The sequence below is a fragment of the Nicotiana sylvestris genome, chromosome 8, assembly GCF_000393655.2.
Source record: "Nicotiana sylvestris chromosome 8, ASM39365v2, whole genome shotgun sequence".
NCBI lineage: Eukaryota > Viridiplantae > Streptophyta > Magnoliopsida > Solanales > Solanaceae > Nicotiana > Nicotiana sylvestris.
Window position 1 is genome coordinate 53,312,890 of NC_091064.1, and position 15,695 is coordinate 53,328,584.

At 37.3% G+C, this 15,695-nt stretch overlaps 3 protein-coding genes and 2 long non-coding RNA genes across 9 annotated transcripts; all 5 read right to left on the reverse strand.

The window, feature by feature from the left end:
* Positions 1-779: 779 nt before the first annotated feature.
* LOC104241660 (uncharacterized) lies at positions 780-3,129 on the reverse strand. Its single transcript, XR_011401583.1, has 2 exons — positions 2,867-3,129; positions 780-1,285 (listed from the first exon to the last, which is right to left on the reverse strand). It is a non-coding gene; the product is annotated as an uncharacterized lncRNA (long non-coding RNA).
* Positions 2,314-2,860, reverse strand: LOC104241659 (uncharacterized). Its single transcript, XR_714775.1, has 2 exons — positions 2,583-2,860; positions 2,314-2,511 (listed from the first exon to the last, which is right to left on the reverse strand). It is a non-coding gene; the product is annotated as an uncharacterized lncRNA (long non-coding RNA).
* A 1,396-nt stretch (positions 3,130-4,525) lies between the features above and the next one.
* Positions 4,526-8,523, reverse strand: LOC104241662 (protein NETWORKED 1A-like). 2 transcript variants are annotated; one of them, XM_009796608.2, is made up of 2 exons: positions 6,807-8,522; positions 4,526-5,879 (listed from the first exon to the last, which is right to left on the reverse strand). In XM_009796608.2, the coding sequence occupies exons 1-2, from the start codon at positions 8,412-8,414 to the stop codon at positions 5,511-5,513; spliced, it is 1,977 nt and encodes a 658-aa protein (XP_009794910.1). In that variant the 5' UTR covers positions 8,415-8,522; the 3' UTR covers positions 4,526-5,510. The 2 variants fall into 2 exon arrangements, with proteins under 2 accessions (XP_009794910.1, XP_070011618.1); XM_070155517.1 differs by having other exon boundaries at positions 5,790-6,385; positions 6,807-8,523.
* On the reverse strand, positions 4,668-5,435 carry LOC138875038 (protein NETWORKED 1A-like). The gene has a single exon (XM_070153846.1). It carries the CDS (start codon positions 5,433-5,435, stop codon positions 4,668-4,670), a length of 768 nt encoding a protein of 255 aa, XP_070009947.1.
* A 2-nt stretch (positions 8,524-8,525) lies between the features above and the next one.
* LOC104241661 (protein NETWORKED 1A-like) lies at positions 8,526-14,283 on the reverse strand. Of its 4 annotated transcripts, none has more exons than XM_070155515.1 (4): positions 14,101-14,283; positions 13,365-13,403; positions 13,068-13,275; positions 8,526-11,065 (listed from the first exon to the last, which is right to left on the reverse strand). In XM_070155515.1, the coding sequence occupies exons 3-4, from the start codon at positions 13,159-13,161 to the stop codon at positions 8,535-8,537; spliced, it is 2,625 nt and encodes an 874-aa protein (XP_070011616.1). In that variant the 5' UTR covers positions 13,162-13,275; positions 13,365-13,403; positions 14,101-14,283; the 3' UTR covers positions 8,526-8,534. The 4 variants fall into 4 exon arrangements, with proteins under 4 accessions (XP_070011616.1, XP_070011617.1, XP_070011614.1 ...); XM_070155516.1 differs by having other exon boundaries at positions 13,176-13,275; positions 13,365-13,511; XM_070155513.1 differs by having other exon boundaries at positions 13,365-13,511.
* Between the last annotated feature and the right edge of the window lie 1,412 nt (positions 14,284-15,695).

Sequence of the window (15,695 nt, forward strand, 5' to 3'; positions counted from 1 at the left end):
TCCGAGTATGTAATAATTTTTTGGTATATGTTACAAAAGAAACTTGCAAGTAAACTATATAAAGTTTTACTCGAAAAAGTCATGTTTTATTTTGATTTGTAAAGTTGATTGTTGATGAAATTTGACTTTTTCAAGATATACTATGTCTCAACCAGAAGCACCATGGAGAATTTATGAGTTCAATCTAAGTGAATATAATATCAAATTATTAACTTTCAACTACATCTTCCGGATGACCAATCAGGTACTGTATGTCAAACAGCTAAAATTTATAGCAATTGTTTAAAAACAAATACATCTATATTTTACACTAATTATGTGTTACATGACTCGATATACACGCGCCGAGAAACTAGTTTAACCATAACTATTAACGGAGGATATAAACCATTTCGTATAGTTGAGCAAATTTGGAAATTTTCCCTTAAATGAAAAAGAACGAGAACCTCATTACGAGGAAAATAGTAGCAGAGAAAGGAGCTCAACGGTATACAGAAAGATTGTATGGTGGAATTCCAGAAGTTAACCATGAGTTAAGGTGCAAGGGTATTCAATTTTGTATCCAAGCATCAGCAGCCAATACATAATTGCCTCTGAAACGTCTTTATATTAAACAAAACACTCAAGCAGTTGAGTGATCAACATGAAAGAAGAACCACGAACGGTTGAGCCGAGAATAAATTGGCAAAATCTCGAGGCTGAATCTGTTTCTCCCTTTCAATGTAGGATAAACCTCCTATCTAATAAAAAAAAGAACTGTAAAATGAAAATGAAAAGGGTTGCGAATGAAATTTCTTGGTATGCTCTAAATAGAGTATTACACCATTTGATCTAACAAGTGAGAGTGCTAGAGCTAATATGGTTTTTCAACTCCACAAATGTCCTCTGCATTATCAGAAATACTGTTGACAAAGTAGTCTTTTAGAAGCAAGACAAATAAGCAACTCCGTTTTAATGTCATGCTCGGTAACACAAAGGAAAGCATCATAATTAGGCTGCTGGCCTAAAGATGGGTTTGTCTAGCTACTGAACAAAGGGCAAACTACAGCACATGTTCTGGTTTTATTTCAATGGCGGGACATTGGTAATTAGACTTGTAAGCCACAACACAACAGAACATATGATCCAACAAACCACACAAAAGACCAAGACACCAGCCAAAATGGTGGCTAATGGAGGGCCTGATGCATCACTGCTTTTGTCTGATCCTCCTGAAGAATTGCTGTTTGATGCTGATATAGGTAGTAGTCTCTGCCTTAGCTGCACACACACAGCATTGTTGAATCTGAACAACAAAACAGAGAACCAAAAACTTGTAACATCCTTTGACAACAGAACAGCTAAGTACAATGAAAATGATATCATAAACCACGGAAGTTGTGCTCAGGAGACATCAGTTGTCATCTATGTTGCTCGGACTCTCCAAAAATACTGTTGCATCCGTGTCGGATCCTTCAAAAATGCACTACTTCTGGAGGATCTAACATGCACCCGGCTGCATATTTGAAGAGTTCGAGCAACATAGGTAACCTCTACTTTAAAAAGCCTGTACTTTTTGTCCTTGTTGTAGAGCTCCATACACCCATTAAACAAGAAAGTGAGTCAATATACGTTGTACATACAGATTTGGAAAACATATACTGAAAAAAAGCGGGACCTCTATTTTCAAGCATCCAATTCAATAATAAAATCTGCAGAAGTTTTCCAAGCCCTGGATAGTAAAAACAGCTATAGACCTTTTAAGGCATGGCAAAGTAATGCAAGTTTTCTAATGTTTGGATGTCAAAAAGTGGCAACTTCATTCACCACAATAACATGATTGGAAATCGGAATTACTTCATGTCAAAGTAAGCTTCTCCAGAAACCATACAATGTCATTAATTTAAGTACCTTTTGACAATTTCTCTTTGTTCCGTCCAGAGGTGGTTTTACATCAAACGATTTTGTGGTGAAGGAGAGAGAACGCCTTTGAGATCGATTTTAGCAGATTTATAAATCCTAGCATATTCTCAAACCTTACAACTGAACTGAACAACAGGATTCAAAAGCCTTCACTACTATGCAGTCCATTTCTAATGGTGCACATAGTATTTACTACTTCCTCTATTCCAATTTATGTGATGCACTTTCCTTTTTAGTCCGTCCCAGAAAGAACGATACCTTTTTATATGTAAAAACAGTTTGATTTCAAACTTCTCATTTTAGTTTTAATGAGATTATTTATAGCCACACAAATATCTATGGCTTTTTTTGGACCAGAAGTTTCAAAAGCTTTTCTTTCTTAAACTTCGTACCCAGTCAAACTACATAACATAAAATGGAATGGAGGAAGTACCATTGATTGTTGAATTATAGTTATACAGGGAGGATAAACAAGGAAAACTTCTATAAACAAAGCAAAAACATTCAGTAGGAAGCCAAAGAGTCGTGCAAATGATCTGAGTTCAAACATTAGCACCCTAGTAATCGAGGAAGCTGGAACGAAGATTAACGGAGTCTAGGTTTCAATCCCTGAAAAGATAGAAAAGTTAATTAATTTCTCTTCATTTGTCTAAGCCTTGATGGGCAAATTTATCTAGTACCGTGGTGGGAGGACGCAAGCACCCGATGAAATAACTAAATTGCGCGTAAACTGGTTCTGGCACCACCTGTATTAAAAAATTTCACACACACTCACTTCACTTCCCTTCACTTCCCTCCATACGCACACTCTCACCCACTTGGTCATTTAACTAGCTGCAGAAGGTATTGTATGTCACCAATGAACAACCCATTAATTCTAAAATTACTACAAATTTTAGACCAAAAGAACAAGTAAAAGAAATAATATTGAGTCTAAAAGAGTGTAAAATTGAAGCATTTGTACCTGGAATTGAAGTGGGCAGGGAAAGCACCGTGGCTAGGACTGAGGAAGGTAACGAAGGAAGATTGAGGCCTGTGTAGGGGACGCTGAAACCCTAGAACGGCTTGGAATGGACGAGCAGAACAATGGACGGACGCCATTTCTGTGTGCCAGACGTTTGCTTGTCTCTACTAATAGTTAGATTTTGTGAATTATGAATGAATAATGACAAATCTGAAATTAGTGAATGCAAATAAATGATGGTGACAACGTACAGAGAATTTGTGATGGACCCTTTATGAATTATTCGACAAAAGATTCTATTGGGTTTTTTATAAAATAAAATAAAATAAAAAGTATTTCTATTGCTTTATTTTTTACTTTTAGGTCTTTTATTTCCAATTTGTGTCTAATAATCACAACCGATTTGTACCGTGTAAGACCCATTAAAGAGAAAATAGAAAACTTATTTTCAAGGTTCGAACTAAAATCTCTGGTTAAGTATGAGGGAATCACGTTCATCTCAACACAATTCTTGTTGATTATTGATTTATTTTGTCTCCCTTTTCCTTTTCTCTTGGCTTTTTTTCGATAATTAAATGGAAATAAAAATAATAATAAGAGCTGGCTCATCTCATTACTTTGATTATCTAGAATTAGATTTAATTGCTTGGTAGGATTAGTAGTTTAGTATCATCACCTTAAATGGTTAAAAGTTGTAGTTTTATGGAGTACTTTTTCTAGTATTATGTTTTTTGTAACAGGAAAAAAATTGCTTTTAGCTTGCCGAATAATTGTTTATATTACTGAGAAGTTTACTCTGAGTAAAACTGTAGTATAGAATCTCTAATAACTTTCAGATGGAGTAATGCGAATATTTATAATAACAAATGGAGAATTAAGAGTACTTATTTGGGACTTGTTATTGTTAAAACAAACATTTTGCTAGTCGATCCAACTTGTTCTTTGACATGTGCTATTGTCTATGACTCTATGTCAAAGCTAATTGTGTATGGCCCGGTCAAGGAGATAAACAGATTTGCAAAAAAGGAACTTGCTTTTTGTATGTAAATCATAAAAAAGAATGGGTTATTGAAAATAGGAATATGGGGAAAGGGAATAAAACACAATCTCCTTTTTAGAAGTATCAGCTTATGTCACATAAGTTAAGTTAATACTTCCTCTGTTTCAAAAATATTAAACATTATTTCCTTATTAGTTTGTTCCAAAAAAATTGACACCTTTTAATATTTCTTGTAGCCACACAAATGCTATAACAGATTTCAAATCACAAGTTTCAAAAGTTTTACAATTACACAAATGCTATGGCTTATTTAAGACCACACATCTTAAAAGTCTTTTTATTTTTTGTTAAAGTTTGTGCTAAGTTAAACTAAGACAATCTTTTTGAAACGGAGGAAGTAAATTGTATGGGAGAAGGCCCTTTGGCAAACTTCTAAAATCTATTTATTTTTGTCCCTGCAGGAACCCTTTTGCAGAAGCTCCTAAACGCCCAAACTAAAGCTAATAGCTTTACTGTTGAACACCTAGATTAGTTACCAATAACTGGCAGCTCTGAAGAGTATAGAAAGTTTAATTTATAAAGAAAGAAAGTACTGTTATTGCTAAAATACTTAACGCAGTCAAAGATTTGAACAATAAAAATAGTAGCCTTCACAAAACTTAATTAGGAATTAGCTCCAATCTAGCTGTTATAATCCATCTAGAACTGAACACAGATCAGTTTTCCGGTTACTGACTACAGAAGAAATGATCCAAACAATTCAATAAGACCTGCTTGGAGCTGAAAAAGGTTAGAAGCATATTAGATGTAGTATCTATTGCTGCTGCTATTTGAAGGTGCAAAGCATCCGCAAAGATGGACCTTCTTTCTCTTTTCACTATTTCTCTTCCCAATATGGATGAAGTTCTTCAATACAATACCTGCATTGCTCCTGGAAAATCTGCTTCTGGCTATGCTATTCTTTTCATCATCCAGTTTCAGTAACATGTAGTGAAGTTTTTGAACCTCCAATTGTAGTCGTTCAACCTTCTCAGACCCCTTTCTCGCCTGCTCTGAAACTCTTTTGCGCTTGATATTCATGACCTCTTTTGATTCTGCTGAAGTACTTCCTGTAAGAAGTGTGCTTTCTTCTGCATTCTTCAGTAAATGGGCGTTCAAATTGACCAGCTGAACAACCGTTAGCTCAGTTTCTTGTAACTGTTCTTTTGCTGCTTCAAAGTCAATATTTTTGGCTTTTCTAGCCTTTCTGTTAGTATACAATTTCCTTCTCATGTTATCAACAGTCATCTGAAGACTCGTCAATTTCTCAGCATCAGAAGCAAGTCGCTCCTGAATCTGCTTGGTTGTTTCATGACTTGCGTTAGAGGAGTTCATTGATGACTCTAACTTATCAACACCCAACTCCTTTTCCATTTCTGCATCTGCGGTTGGATGATTGCTCCTCCAATCCAAATCACTAAATTGATTGTACCCTATAGTCCGCTCTGTTGGATAATTTGCCGGTTTCTTCAAGTCCTTCACACTTTGTTTGGGGCTGCATCCCTCTGTGGTTTCCCATAGCTCAAGCATCTGATCAACTGCTCTGTGTGCCTCAGAAGAACTTCTTCTAGCTCTTTGTGGTGAGTCATCAGAGACATGACATGATCAAGTGGTATATCTTTCATTCGGTATCCTGTTTCGGCCGTCAAAGGATTTGGGTTTCATCTTTTGCCTATTATGACCATCACCATGCTCATTCCTCGGACTCCTCCTTTCTGCATGTTCATGTTTCTCTAGATCAGAACTACGCCGAGATTTTAATGCCTCAATTTCACTTCCAGCACTGTCTCGACCACACCTATTGTATGAAGATACCTCCAAAATAGGCTTGTTCCTCTCTTCCACTACTTTTTCAACAGCTTTAATCCTGATCCTCAGCTCCCGCAAATCTAGGATGTCTTTTGTCATGACATGTTGATCTTCTATCAGCTTTCCACCGCTACTTCCATCAGGATGAACCACAACATCAACACACTGCAAATATATGCAGGAAGAAGAAATTTCAACAGGAAAATTGCAGCTGATCACAAACTCTCCAGGATAAAATGATTTTCATATATTCCCTATGTACTTCTAAATAAAAGTCCATAGAATATTCTTACAAGTCAACTGGGCAACACGAAACCAATGTTTTTTTCCCCTGATAATAGTTGTGCCAGGGCAAACTTGAGCACACCTCGACTAATCTTTACCGGGTACGTGCTATCTCCCACCAACACAGGAACCAGACAACTCTGTCCATCAAGGCTTAGGCAAACAACAACAACAACTAACCCAGTGCAATCCCACACAGTGGGGTCTGGAGAAGGTAGTGTGTACGCAGACCTTATCCCTACCTTATAAAGGAAGAGAGGTTGTTTCCGATAAGCCCATCAAGGCTTAAGCAAATGGAAAGAAATCCTTTTTGTCTCTGCTGGGATTTGAACCCTAGTCCTCTAAGGTTTGCACCCACTTCATACACCACTAGGCCACATCCTTTTCTGTTACAAACCCAATGTTAAAATTAACATTGTTGAGCTAGATCTTCTTCAACAATCTAGACGCAAGTCATGAGTCTAAGTCAAGCAAACAAGTCAGTCTATCCCTAAGAAACGAGATATCATACACAGGAAATTGCTCTGAAAGAATGAAGCCTCAATAGGATGAATTTCAAAGAGAAAATACTGACTAAGAATAGTATTCAAAGTATAACAAACATATGTTAAGAATAGTTCCAGGAGATTTTCATCCAAACCTCGACTTCACAGAGCAATCAAACCACTGATGTTTTAAAGAAAAGGTCATGTTAAAACCCAAAAGGCTTGAGTTACATTCAGGCCCAACAACAGAAATATCATCAGTTGCAGTAAGTATGAGAATAAAAGAAACATGTACATCAGTTAGTAGTAGAAACTACATTACCTTTGATTCCTGAGAGCCAGCTTGCTCAAGCCTCGTGTGGAGGAGCGCATTATGCTCAAGCGATACTACATCATCCCTCAAAGAGGCTATTGCAGGAGCATATGCATGTAATTGCAACTTCAGTTCTCCCATTTCTCTCTCCATTTTATTGATTTTTCCTTTCACCTGCTCCATCTCCAAGCTTTTGGAAGCATTTTCACCTTCGACTCTCCCGCAAAACTTAGTTAACTCATCCATCTTGGTTTCCGGTAACACTTCTCGAATGGAGGAAATCTGGAAATCAAAATAAACTGTTTCTGCTTCTGCCTCCCATAAGCCAAACTCATAGTCTTTCTCCTGGAGCTCCGAATTTAGGCAGTCTTCTCCGACTCGTTGCTCTTCAATTTCTTCATGCAATTTATTTAATTCGCCCACCAAATTCATGTTCGCTTCTAGAAGGCATTCAATTTCCTTGTTCTGAGTTGTATTCTCTCTCGATATTTCAATTATCTTCTTTTCTAGATTTTCATTCATCTTCGAGGATTCTAGACAGTCAGCCTTTAGTGCATCTAGAGCCCTACACAATTCTGAGTTCAAACTTTCAGATGCTTTAAGCTTCTCTCCTGCTTTCGAAAGCCCGGCTTCTTGCTTGCCAAGAAGTTCTTTTCCAGTTGATATTTCCAGCTTCAAATGATCATTAGATCCCTTGACCTCATGAAGCTCATTTTCTAACCTTTGAACTGATTTCTTCAGAAGTAGGTTATCAGTTTCCTTCATTTCCAGCTTCTTGTTAAGTACATCCATCTCCTTCTCAAAGTCAAGGATAACACAATAAAGTTTGCGCATGTCTTCATAAATGGACTTTAGCTCATCTGTTTTTTCAGTACCATAACTCTTCAAAATCGTAGAGAAATTACCAAGAGTTAGTGTCTCAAGTAGCAAACCATCATTTTCCTGCTCCACTACCCCTTTCTCCTCCTTGATCTCTGAGAGATTTGTCAACAATGTTTCATTCTCATGAAGCACTTGAGAGTATTTATTTTGTAATTCAAGGTAAGCTGTCTGCAACTCATCATGCTTGACACAGAGAGTCCGAACCTCCACCTCAAGTATGGCAGTTAGTTGACTACTGCTGCTCATTTCTGACTGCAATTTCTTGTTCATCTCTACTAGGTCATGATTGTCTTTTTGCACTCTTACCAGCTTCTCTTCCATGATATTAAGCTCCTCCTCCACAGATTTCTTCATCGACTCCACTTCCAGGCCCTTTGATTTCAGCTCCGCAAATAGAGTTAAAAGAACTGAGTTTTCGACCAACAACTGCTGCTTATCATCCTCATACATTCTGAGGGAACATTTCAGATCCTCAACACTGCCCAAGATATGATGCAGGAAAGTTTGTTCATTTTCCACCTTATCTTCAGACACAAGGTGAGAGTCATTTTCAAAGGCCCTGAAAACTTGATATATCACCATTCTCAACCTTACAATTTCATCTACCAAAATCTCTGCTTCAACCTGCTGTTCAAGGCTCTCATTCTCTACCTCTAAAATCAATTTGTCAGCCAATTTCAATGACTCAATATGTTTCTGACACTCAATCAAGAGAGAATAATTCTTTTCTTCCATATCTTGTAAAAACTTCTGCAGGATGAAAATTTCAAACTGAGATTTTAAAGCTCTGTTAAATTCTTCTTCAAATTCTTTCTTCCTCCACTTACTCTCTCCCTGCAGGTGATGGATATGGTTTTACATGTAAATTAACCGGGTCTCACTCTGATGAGTAATGTTGGTCCTTTCTTGTTTCTCCATTTCAACAGAAACTCCAAGTTCTTCAACTTGTAGCTGTTTTACTAGTTTCTCCTTCTCTAGGCAAGCATACCTTTCTTCGAAAACCATAAATGTTGTCCCCAGTCGCCGTTCAACTTTTTTCAACTGAACAGCTAGGTTACCTCTTTCAGCAAGAATATTGGACTTCTCATTCATCATAAATTGGCATATCTCTTCTAAACCCTTGGCCTTTTCCCTTAGACCTTCAAGTTCAGCTTTTGCACCAAAACAAGAGTTCTCGAGAACATCATTTTTCTCTAGGAGTTTCTGCATGTTCTCACTTAAAATTTGCAACTGAGAGAGCAAAGCAGCTTTTTCAGTGACAAGAGTAGATTTCTCTCCATTGAGAATTTGACAAGACTCTTGCAGTGCTCTCACCTTTTCCTGCGATCCCTGCAATTCATCATTCTCATCTGAGAGGGAACTCTGTAAAGTAGCCGTCTTCTTCAAAAGTTCATCCATGTCTTCCAACTTCTTGTGGAGGACTTCTTTCTCGCTTCTGGTCTTCTCACAGATTATCCTGAGCTTGGAGTTCTCTTCATGCAAGCTCTTTATTGAAGAGTTGATACATTCAGGGTTTATACCTGTGGCCTTCACTTGCTCTACTAAAGCCTGATAGCTACTGTTTAGGTCCTTGGTTTCCTCTTTCAAAAATGAAATCTCTTGCTGAAGGTTGTTACTTAGTTCAACTTGTTGAGCAACCTCCTCTTCAAGTTTCTCCTTCATCTTCTTCAAGCTAAGGATTTCATTTTCCAGATTGTTTATCGAATTGGCTGAGGATAATTTCAGTTCATTCAGGCTCTTATTTTCATCCTTCAATCGCTTAAGTTCACCTTCCAAACTATTTTTGCATGTTTCCATGTCCTTCAACAGCTCAAGACAATTTTTGAGTTCCACGGTCAGAGGTCTCTGGTCTTCTTGTGATTGACAGTGCAAATTCTGCAGAGTCTGAAGGGTGGCTTCAATTTGTGCATGTCTTAAGTGCTCATTTCGCATATCAACTTGAATTTTCTCCAACTCTATCTGCTTCTTAGAGAGTTCTTGATCTTTCGTTGCGATCTTCGTTGCCAAATTATCTGCCTCTCGGCACAATGAATGATTTAACATCTCCAGCACAACACACTTGTCCTCGGCATTTTTAAGCTTTGCAGCTCCTATTGAAAGCTCACCATTAAGGCGTTTTACATCCTCTTGGGCACAAGATAGTTCATTCTTAAGTTTGGATATTTTACCCAGACAGTGTTTATAGTCACAGACAGCAGCTTCTTTGTTCTCACTTAGCTCCATCAGAACAAATGTCAGTTTCTTGATCTCAGCTTCAGCTCCATCAGCTCTCTCCTTAAGCGTTCTGGATTCTTCCTGAGCCACCAATAGATTTTTCTCAAAGTCAGATATGTTTACCATGCATAGCTTATATTGATCATGGACAGCATCCTTTTCAAACTCAAACTTAGAGATCTCATTCCTAAGATTCTGAGCTTCGGTTTCTGCTTTAATTGCATGCTTATTTAGTTCTTTTGTCCCTTCAAGTGCTTGACTAACCTTAACTTCCAACTTAGATATCCTTCCCAGATACTCCTTATGTTTGCTCAAACTAGCATCCCGTTCAACCTCTAATTTGATAAGGGATTCCTTCATCTTTTGAACTTCATTTTCAGCTCTGCTAGCTCGTTCACTGAACTTCGTGGAATCCTTCTGTGCACTATTGAGCTCCCTCTCTGCAGCAGATAACTGTTCCAGGCATTGCTGATACTGAATGAAGGTAGTTTCTTTTTCTGCTTGCATACCAGCTAGGGCTTCCTTCAAGTTTCGAACTTCAGCTTCAGCTTCACTGACACGCTCCGACTGAATGAGGATTTTGGCCTTGAGATTCTCATTCTCATCAGACAATTCGGGTACTTGATTATGCGAACGTTTTTCCTTTTCTTCTGTGTTTCTGTTCAATCCTTTGCTCAATTTTCCTTCGAGGAACTTTGAGTTTTTTAACATTTCTTCTCCAGCCCCAAGCATCTCAAGCAACTGCTTTAAACCCCACTCACGTGTTCCCTTATCAGAATCACCAGTATAAGTCCCAATCTTCTGTGCAGCATGTATACTAGATGGTGTTAAACCCATCACATACTGTTGCAAGTTATCTGTGTCAGAGGATGCATGAATCGGGCACCACTGTCGTGGAGTATGTGGCTCTGTATACAGTGTGGAAGATCTCATAGGTGAATCTTCATCCAGTAGAAAAGGCACTTGGTCAGGAAATGCCTCTGACATGGTTTTATGGGCCTGCCTTAGCTCGCCTGTTACATGATCATATCTTTCAGCTAGTGCCCTGTACAACTCCTCAACCAGCTTCATTAGCTCAGGCCTCTTTTTGTAATACATTTCAGCCCTTCTTGCAAATGAATCGGCATCTTCTTCAATGAGCTTGATCATTGACTTTACTTTAGCATCCATTTCTGTTGAAATAAGATGCGAAACAAGTTAAGTTCCTCAATGAGATTTTACAAACAAGTGCATCACAAGAAACTTATGCATAATTTTCCAAGTACCACATATAGAAGACAATACAATGATATATTCAACGTAGCAGGACTTATCGTGACATCAAACTCACGAGCTATACGATGAAGCTTGGGAAAAAGTGATAGAGCATAGACTTAGGGACACTACAAAAGCGAGCGGAAATCATTTTTCGATTTATACCTGGTACATTTACAATGGAGGCTATATTCTTGCAATGAAAATTTACACGGAGAGGAAAAAGGACCTACAAATGGTGTTCATTGACCTAGAGAAATCATATTATAGGTTGCTAAGAGAAGTCCTTTGGTGGTATTGGAAAAGAAAGGAATTCATATTAAATATATAGAATGCAATAAAGGATTTATCAAGGAGCTGTCACTAGTGTAAGAGCAGTGGTAAGAGATAAAAAGGAGTTCCCTTTTACTGTACTTTTACATCAGAGATCCGCATTGAGGCCGCACTCGTTTACCTTAGTTATAGATCAGCTAACTAACAATATACAAGATAAGGTCTCATGCTGTCTGCTAATTGCAGACGATATTGTGTTAATTGATGAAACTAATAAGGGTGTCAAACAAAACCTTGAACTATGGAGAAGCATTGTAAAGAAAATGTTGTAGATGCATAGAAGCGAGAGTGAATATAGACACTGCAAGTTTAGACAACACAAAAAGGGTGAGGTTGGATTAAATTAGACGGGATTGTGGTCCCTAATACACAAGTCAGTTATTCAGAGTAGATCTTTCAGGAGAACTGTGATAGATGCAGATATTACACATACAATCATAATAGGATGGTTAAATGGAAAAGTACTAATTGTGTGTTATGCGTTGAGAGGATATTTACCAAAGTGAAAGGCATGTTCTATAAAATGGTTGTAAGACCAGAAACGTTATATGGGAGTGACTGTTGGGCCAGTAGGTCCAACATATCCACAAGATGAGTGTCGTAGAAATGCGGATGTTAATATGGATGTGCGGAATTCATACAAGATTGGACAAAATTAGAAATGATCACAGTCGACAAAATTCGCAAGTAGCACGCATATATAAAAATCAATTTAATTATCCGGGTTCCAGTTCTGCAAAAAGGGACAGCAACAAATCTGAGACGCCTAGCAGATTATCTGCCCTTTTATCAGATTGTATGTAATGCAGAGAGGAACAACTGCTCCAGATATGAGTATCGGCTTGGTTGTAGCTTGTAACCAATTTATCTGCTAGTCTAAAGTAAAGATCCATCTTTACAAGATAATGGAATAACAGATCTATGCATATTCAAGCACAGGACCACCTGATAGGCAACACACCAGATTCCACCCTCATACCTCATGCTGGTAATCCACTCACAGGCACAAATTGCATACAGACATTTAATACACTTTCCTTAAAAAGAACACATAAATATCTAGGTTCTAGCAACTTCTTATGCATACACGCATGAATGAAGACTCAAGGCAAGCCTTCCATCACTGATATTTTATCACTTCCAATTATAAGATCAAAATATATGTTTTCAAAAACTCATAGATGTACAGAGGGAGACAAGGAGAAGAGATAGTGCTTTTCTCAATTCATTTGCACAGAATAGGTTATAATAACTCTCCATAGCCATGATTATCATGCAAAATTCTATTTTTGCATCGATTGGTCTTCATACACACCACAGAACATATCTTGTCAGTGCAAAGCGGCATACCAAGTTTTCGTAAGACCAGAAGAAAACCATCGTTTCATTAATTCAAACAAAAGCTTAACATCAAAATAACAAGTAACAAATTCAAACAATCAAATGGCATGAAGTTTGCTTCTCCTGAGGAAGACATAACATGGAAATGTATTCAGAATGAAGTTATTTCTCCAAGGCCAAGAGAAGCGCCTTGCAGTAAGATTTTCTTGAAGGCATTTTGAGTTTTTTGGAATATGGCTATCCCACCACCAAGAGTACAAGCGCCTCGTGTCAGAATGTAGCAAGGTCGCCATGACTCCAGCAAAGAACAAAAGGGCAATAGGTTTTGTCCTTGTAACATCCTGATCTTTATACCAGTAAAAGAAATTATGAATCCACGCCAGTGTCAGAACTTTATATTGCTCAATTATCAAGGTCTAGCAGCTTCAGTTCTCTCGCCTAGCCAACAGAACAGCTGAAGAAAACAATTTTGAATTAATAAAGGATCAAGACCTGAAACTATGACAACATGGATAAAGACATCAATATAGCATTGCACCATACCTGCTCTGCTTCTGTGCCAGGTATGGACCACCAAAGACACTGTAATTCTTTATTAATTCAGAAGGTTTCAAAGCTAAGAAGCTTCTATCTCGAAAACGCCAAATACATGCAAGTCTTTATCAATTTGGCCCCAGAATAAGAATGTGTCTAGATAGAAATGGAAAGCACATCATAATATCATAATTGACAGAAGTATCACAATCAGAACAAGAAAGAGAAACTTCTAAACAAACTGTGCGGTACATCACAAATCAGGCAACTTCTAAACCAAACAGTTCAAGGCCTCACACAGGCGTTGCCACCTTTGTCCAAGGGTTGTCACCGGAACTATATGTTGAATCCCCTCGGCTTCTTCCTGTGTTTACTTATTTGTATTTTGACTCCCTAAGTGAAAATATCTGGCTCCTCCACTACACTTGTCAATTGGTAAAATGAGAGTGGAGAACACCAAATGATGTTTAACCATCAAGATTTATAAACCCCACAACAGAAAGTCAAAGAGTTTGTGCAAATGGACGTGAATAAATGTACAAAAGATCAATCTTTATATAATTTGGGTCAAACAACTAATCTATTTGAAATGTTGTCAGCACGATTTCAAACATATCAAGCAGTTCCCATTAAGCAAAATCACCAATTAAAATGGACATGACTAAGACAAATGAGACGCAAGAAAATAAACTCAAAAAAAAAGGACCTTTAGAACAATTAAAAGAAAGAATGAGAAGAAGCTTACAAAAATACTGAAAGGTGATAAGAGCAGAGTGATGAGCAGCCATGAAAGTGAAACTTCATTTCCTTGCAGGCCAGCATTTCTCATTCACTCTCCTTTGCCCCCATCTGCATCCGCATTTTGGTCAATGTGACTAAAACTGTTAAAGTGGAGACAAATGTGAATTACTTCTATTAAATGCAGCTTTGAATGGGCATCAGTCTTCACTATACATTATACAATACAATGGGCATGATATAAAGTACGTATATTTCGGGATACACACGCTGTTTGTTGAGTTTTTGAAAGAAGAAAATGTTTGTTTGAACTGTTTTTGTCTAAAAAGTTTTATTTTCAAAAAATAAAAATAATAATTAAAGGCCAACCTTTTAAATCTTTCAAAAACTCTAACAAACAAACACCAAATTATCTAATTTACAAATCATAAATTAGTGGAGCATACATTAGTTATAATTATAATTAAGTTTAAAGTTTTTATGTAGAGACATATCAGGCAATCAAATGCACATTTAGAATTTGAATTATGGGGTCGGATTCAAAATTTTATCACACGTGTACTTCAACAAATTAAGGTGGATTTGTTTTTGATTTTGCAAAAATGGAAATTTTAAACTCGATTTGTTTGTGGTTTTTGGAGAAAAATATTGTTTGAACCTTTGCAAACTTTTGTTTATTCAAATTTTCAAGTTTTTCAAAAACTTAAACCAAGTAAACTGATGTCCTAAAGTAGAGTAAGAATACCAAAAAAACGTGTCAGGTAATTATGGGCACTGTGAACTTAGAAAGCGCTTAGATAGGAAAAGTAATAATTCGATTTATGAGATTCCTTAAAAGGATTATATTCACATTCGCCAGATGTTATTGATGCTTTATAGCATTGGGGAAATTTTATTTTGTGTCTCATACAACTGACACTAATTATATAAGGCAATTTTTTTGTCTCACAATTTTGTGAACCCAGATTTTTGTAGACCCAGAAGTGTAAGATTGGGGTCCACAAATTTGTGAGATAAAAAGGAGTCTTATACAACTAGTGTAAGTTGTATGAGACACAAAATAAAACTTCTCCGGGATCTCAAAATGTTCTTTCTTGGGTCTTATAGATACTTTATCCATCGACCTTGTCCCCAAATCTCTCTTACACCTATGTTAAATACGGGAATAATATAACATACCAAAACTTTTAAAGGTGTGTCAATTACACACCACTTCGGTGTTTGACCACATCTGCTTAAAGATTGCTATTACACGCGCCAATCAGCGTCTGATACGTGTCATAAATCGTTAAAAAAACTGAAAAAAACCTCTGCCCCCACCCCACTCCTCATCTTCCCAAAGAAAAAAATACAGCAAAAAAAACCCCAGCCCCTCCTCATCTCCCTAACCCCATCATCCTCTCCAACACCACCATACTACCACCAACCCTTCCACTACAAGCACCTTCTTCCCCAACTATAGATTCAACTCTTTGCCCAATTTTTAATAAGTTTTAACAACATCCATCACAAATCCTTACAGAAATTTCAAAATCAAGCTCAAACCCAAAGCTTCAAATTTGTTAACAGTGTTTTTTGAATTTTATCAAAACTAACCACCTG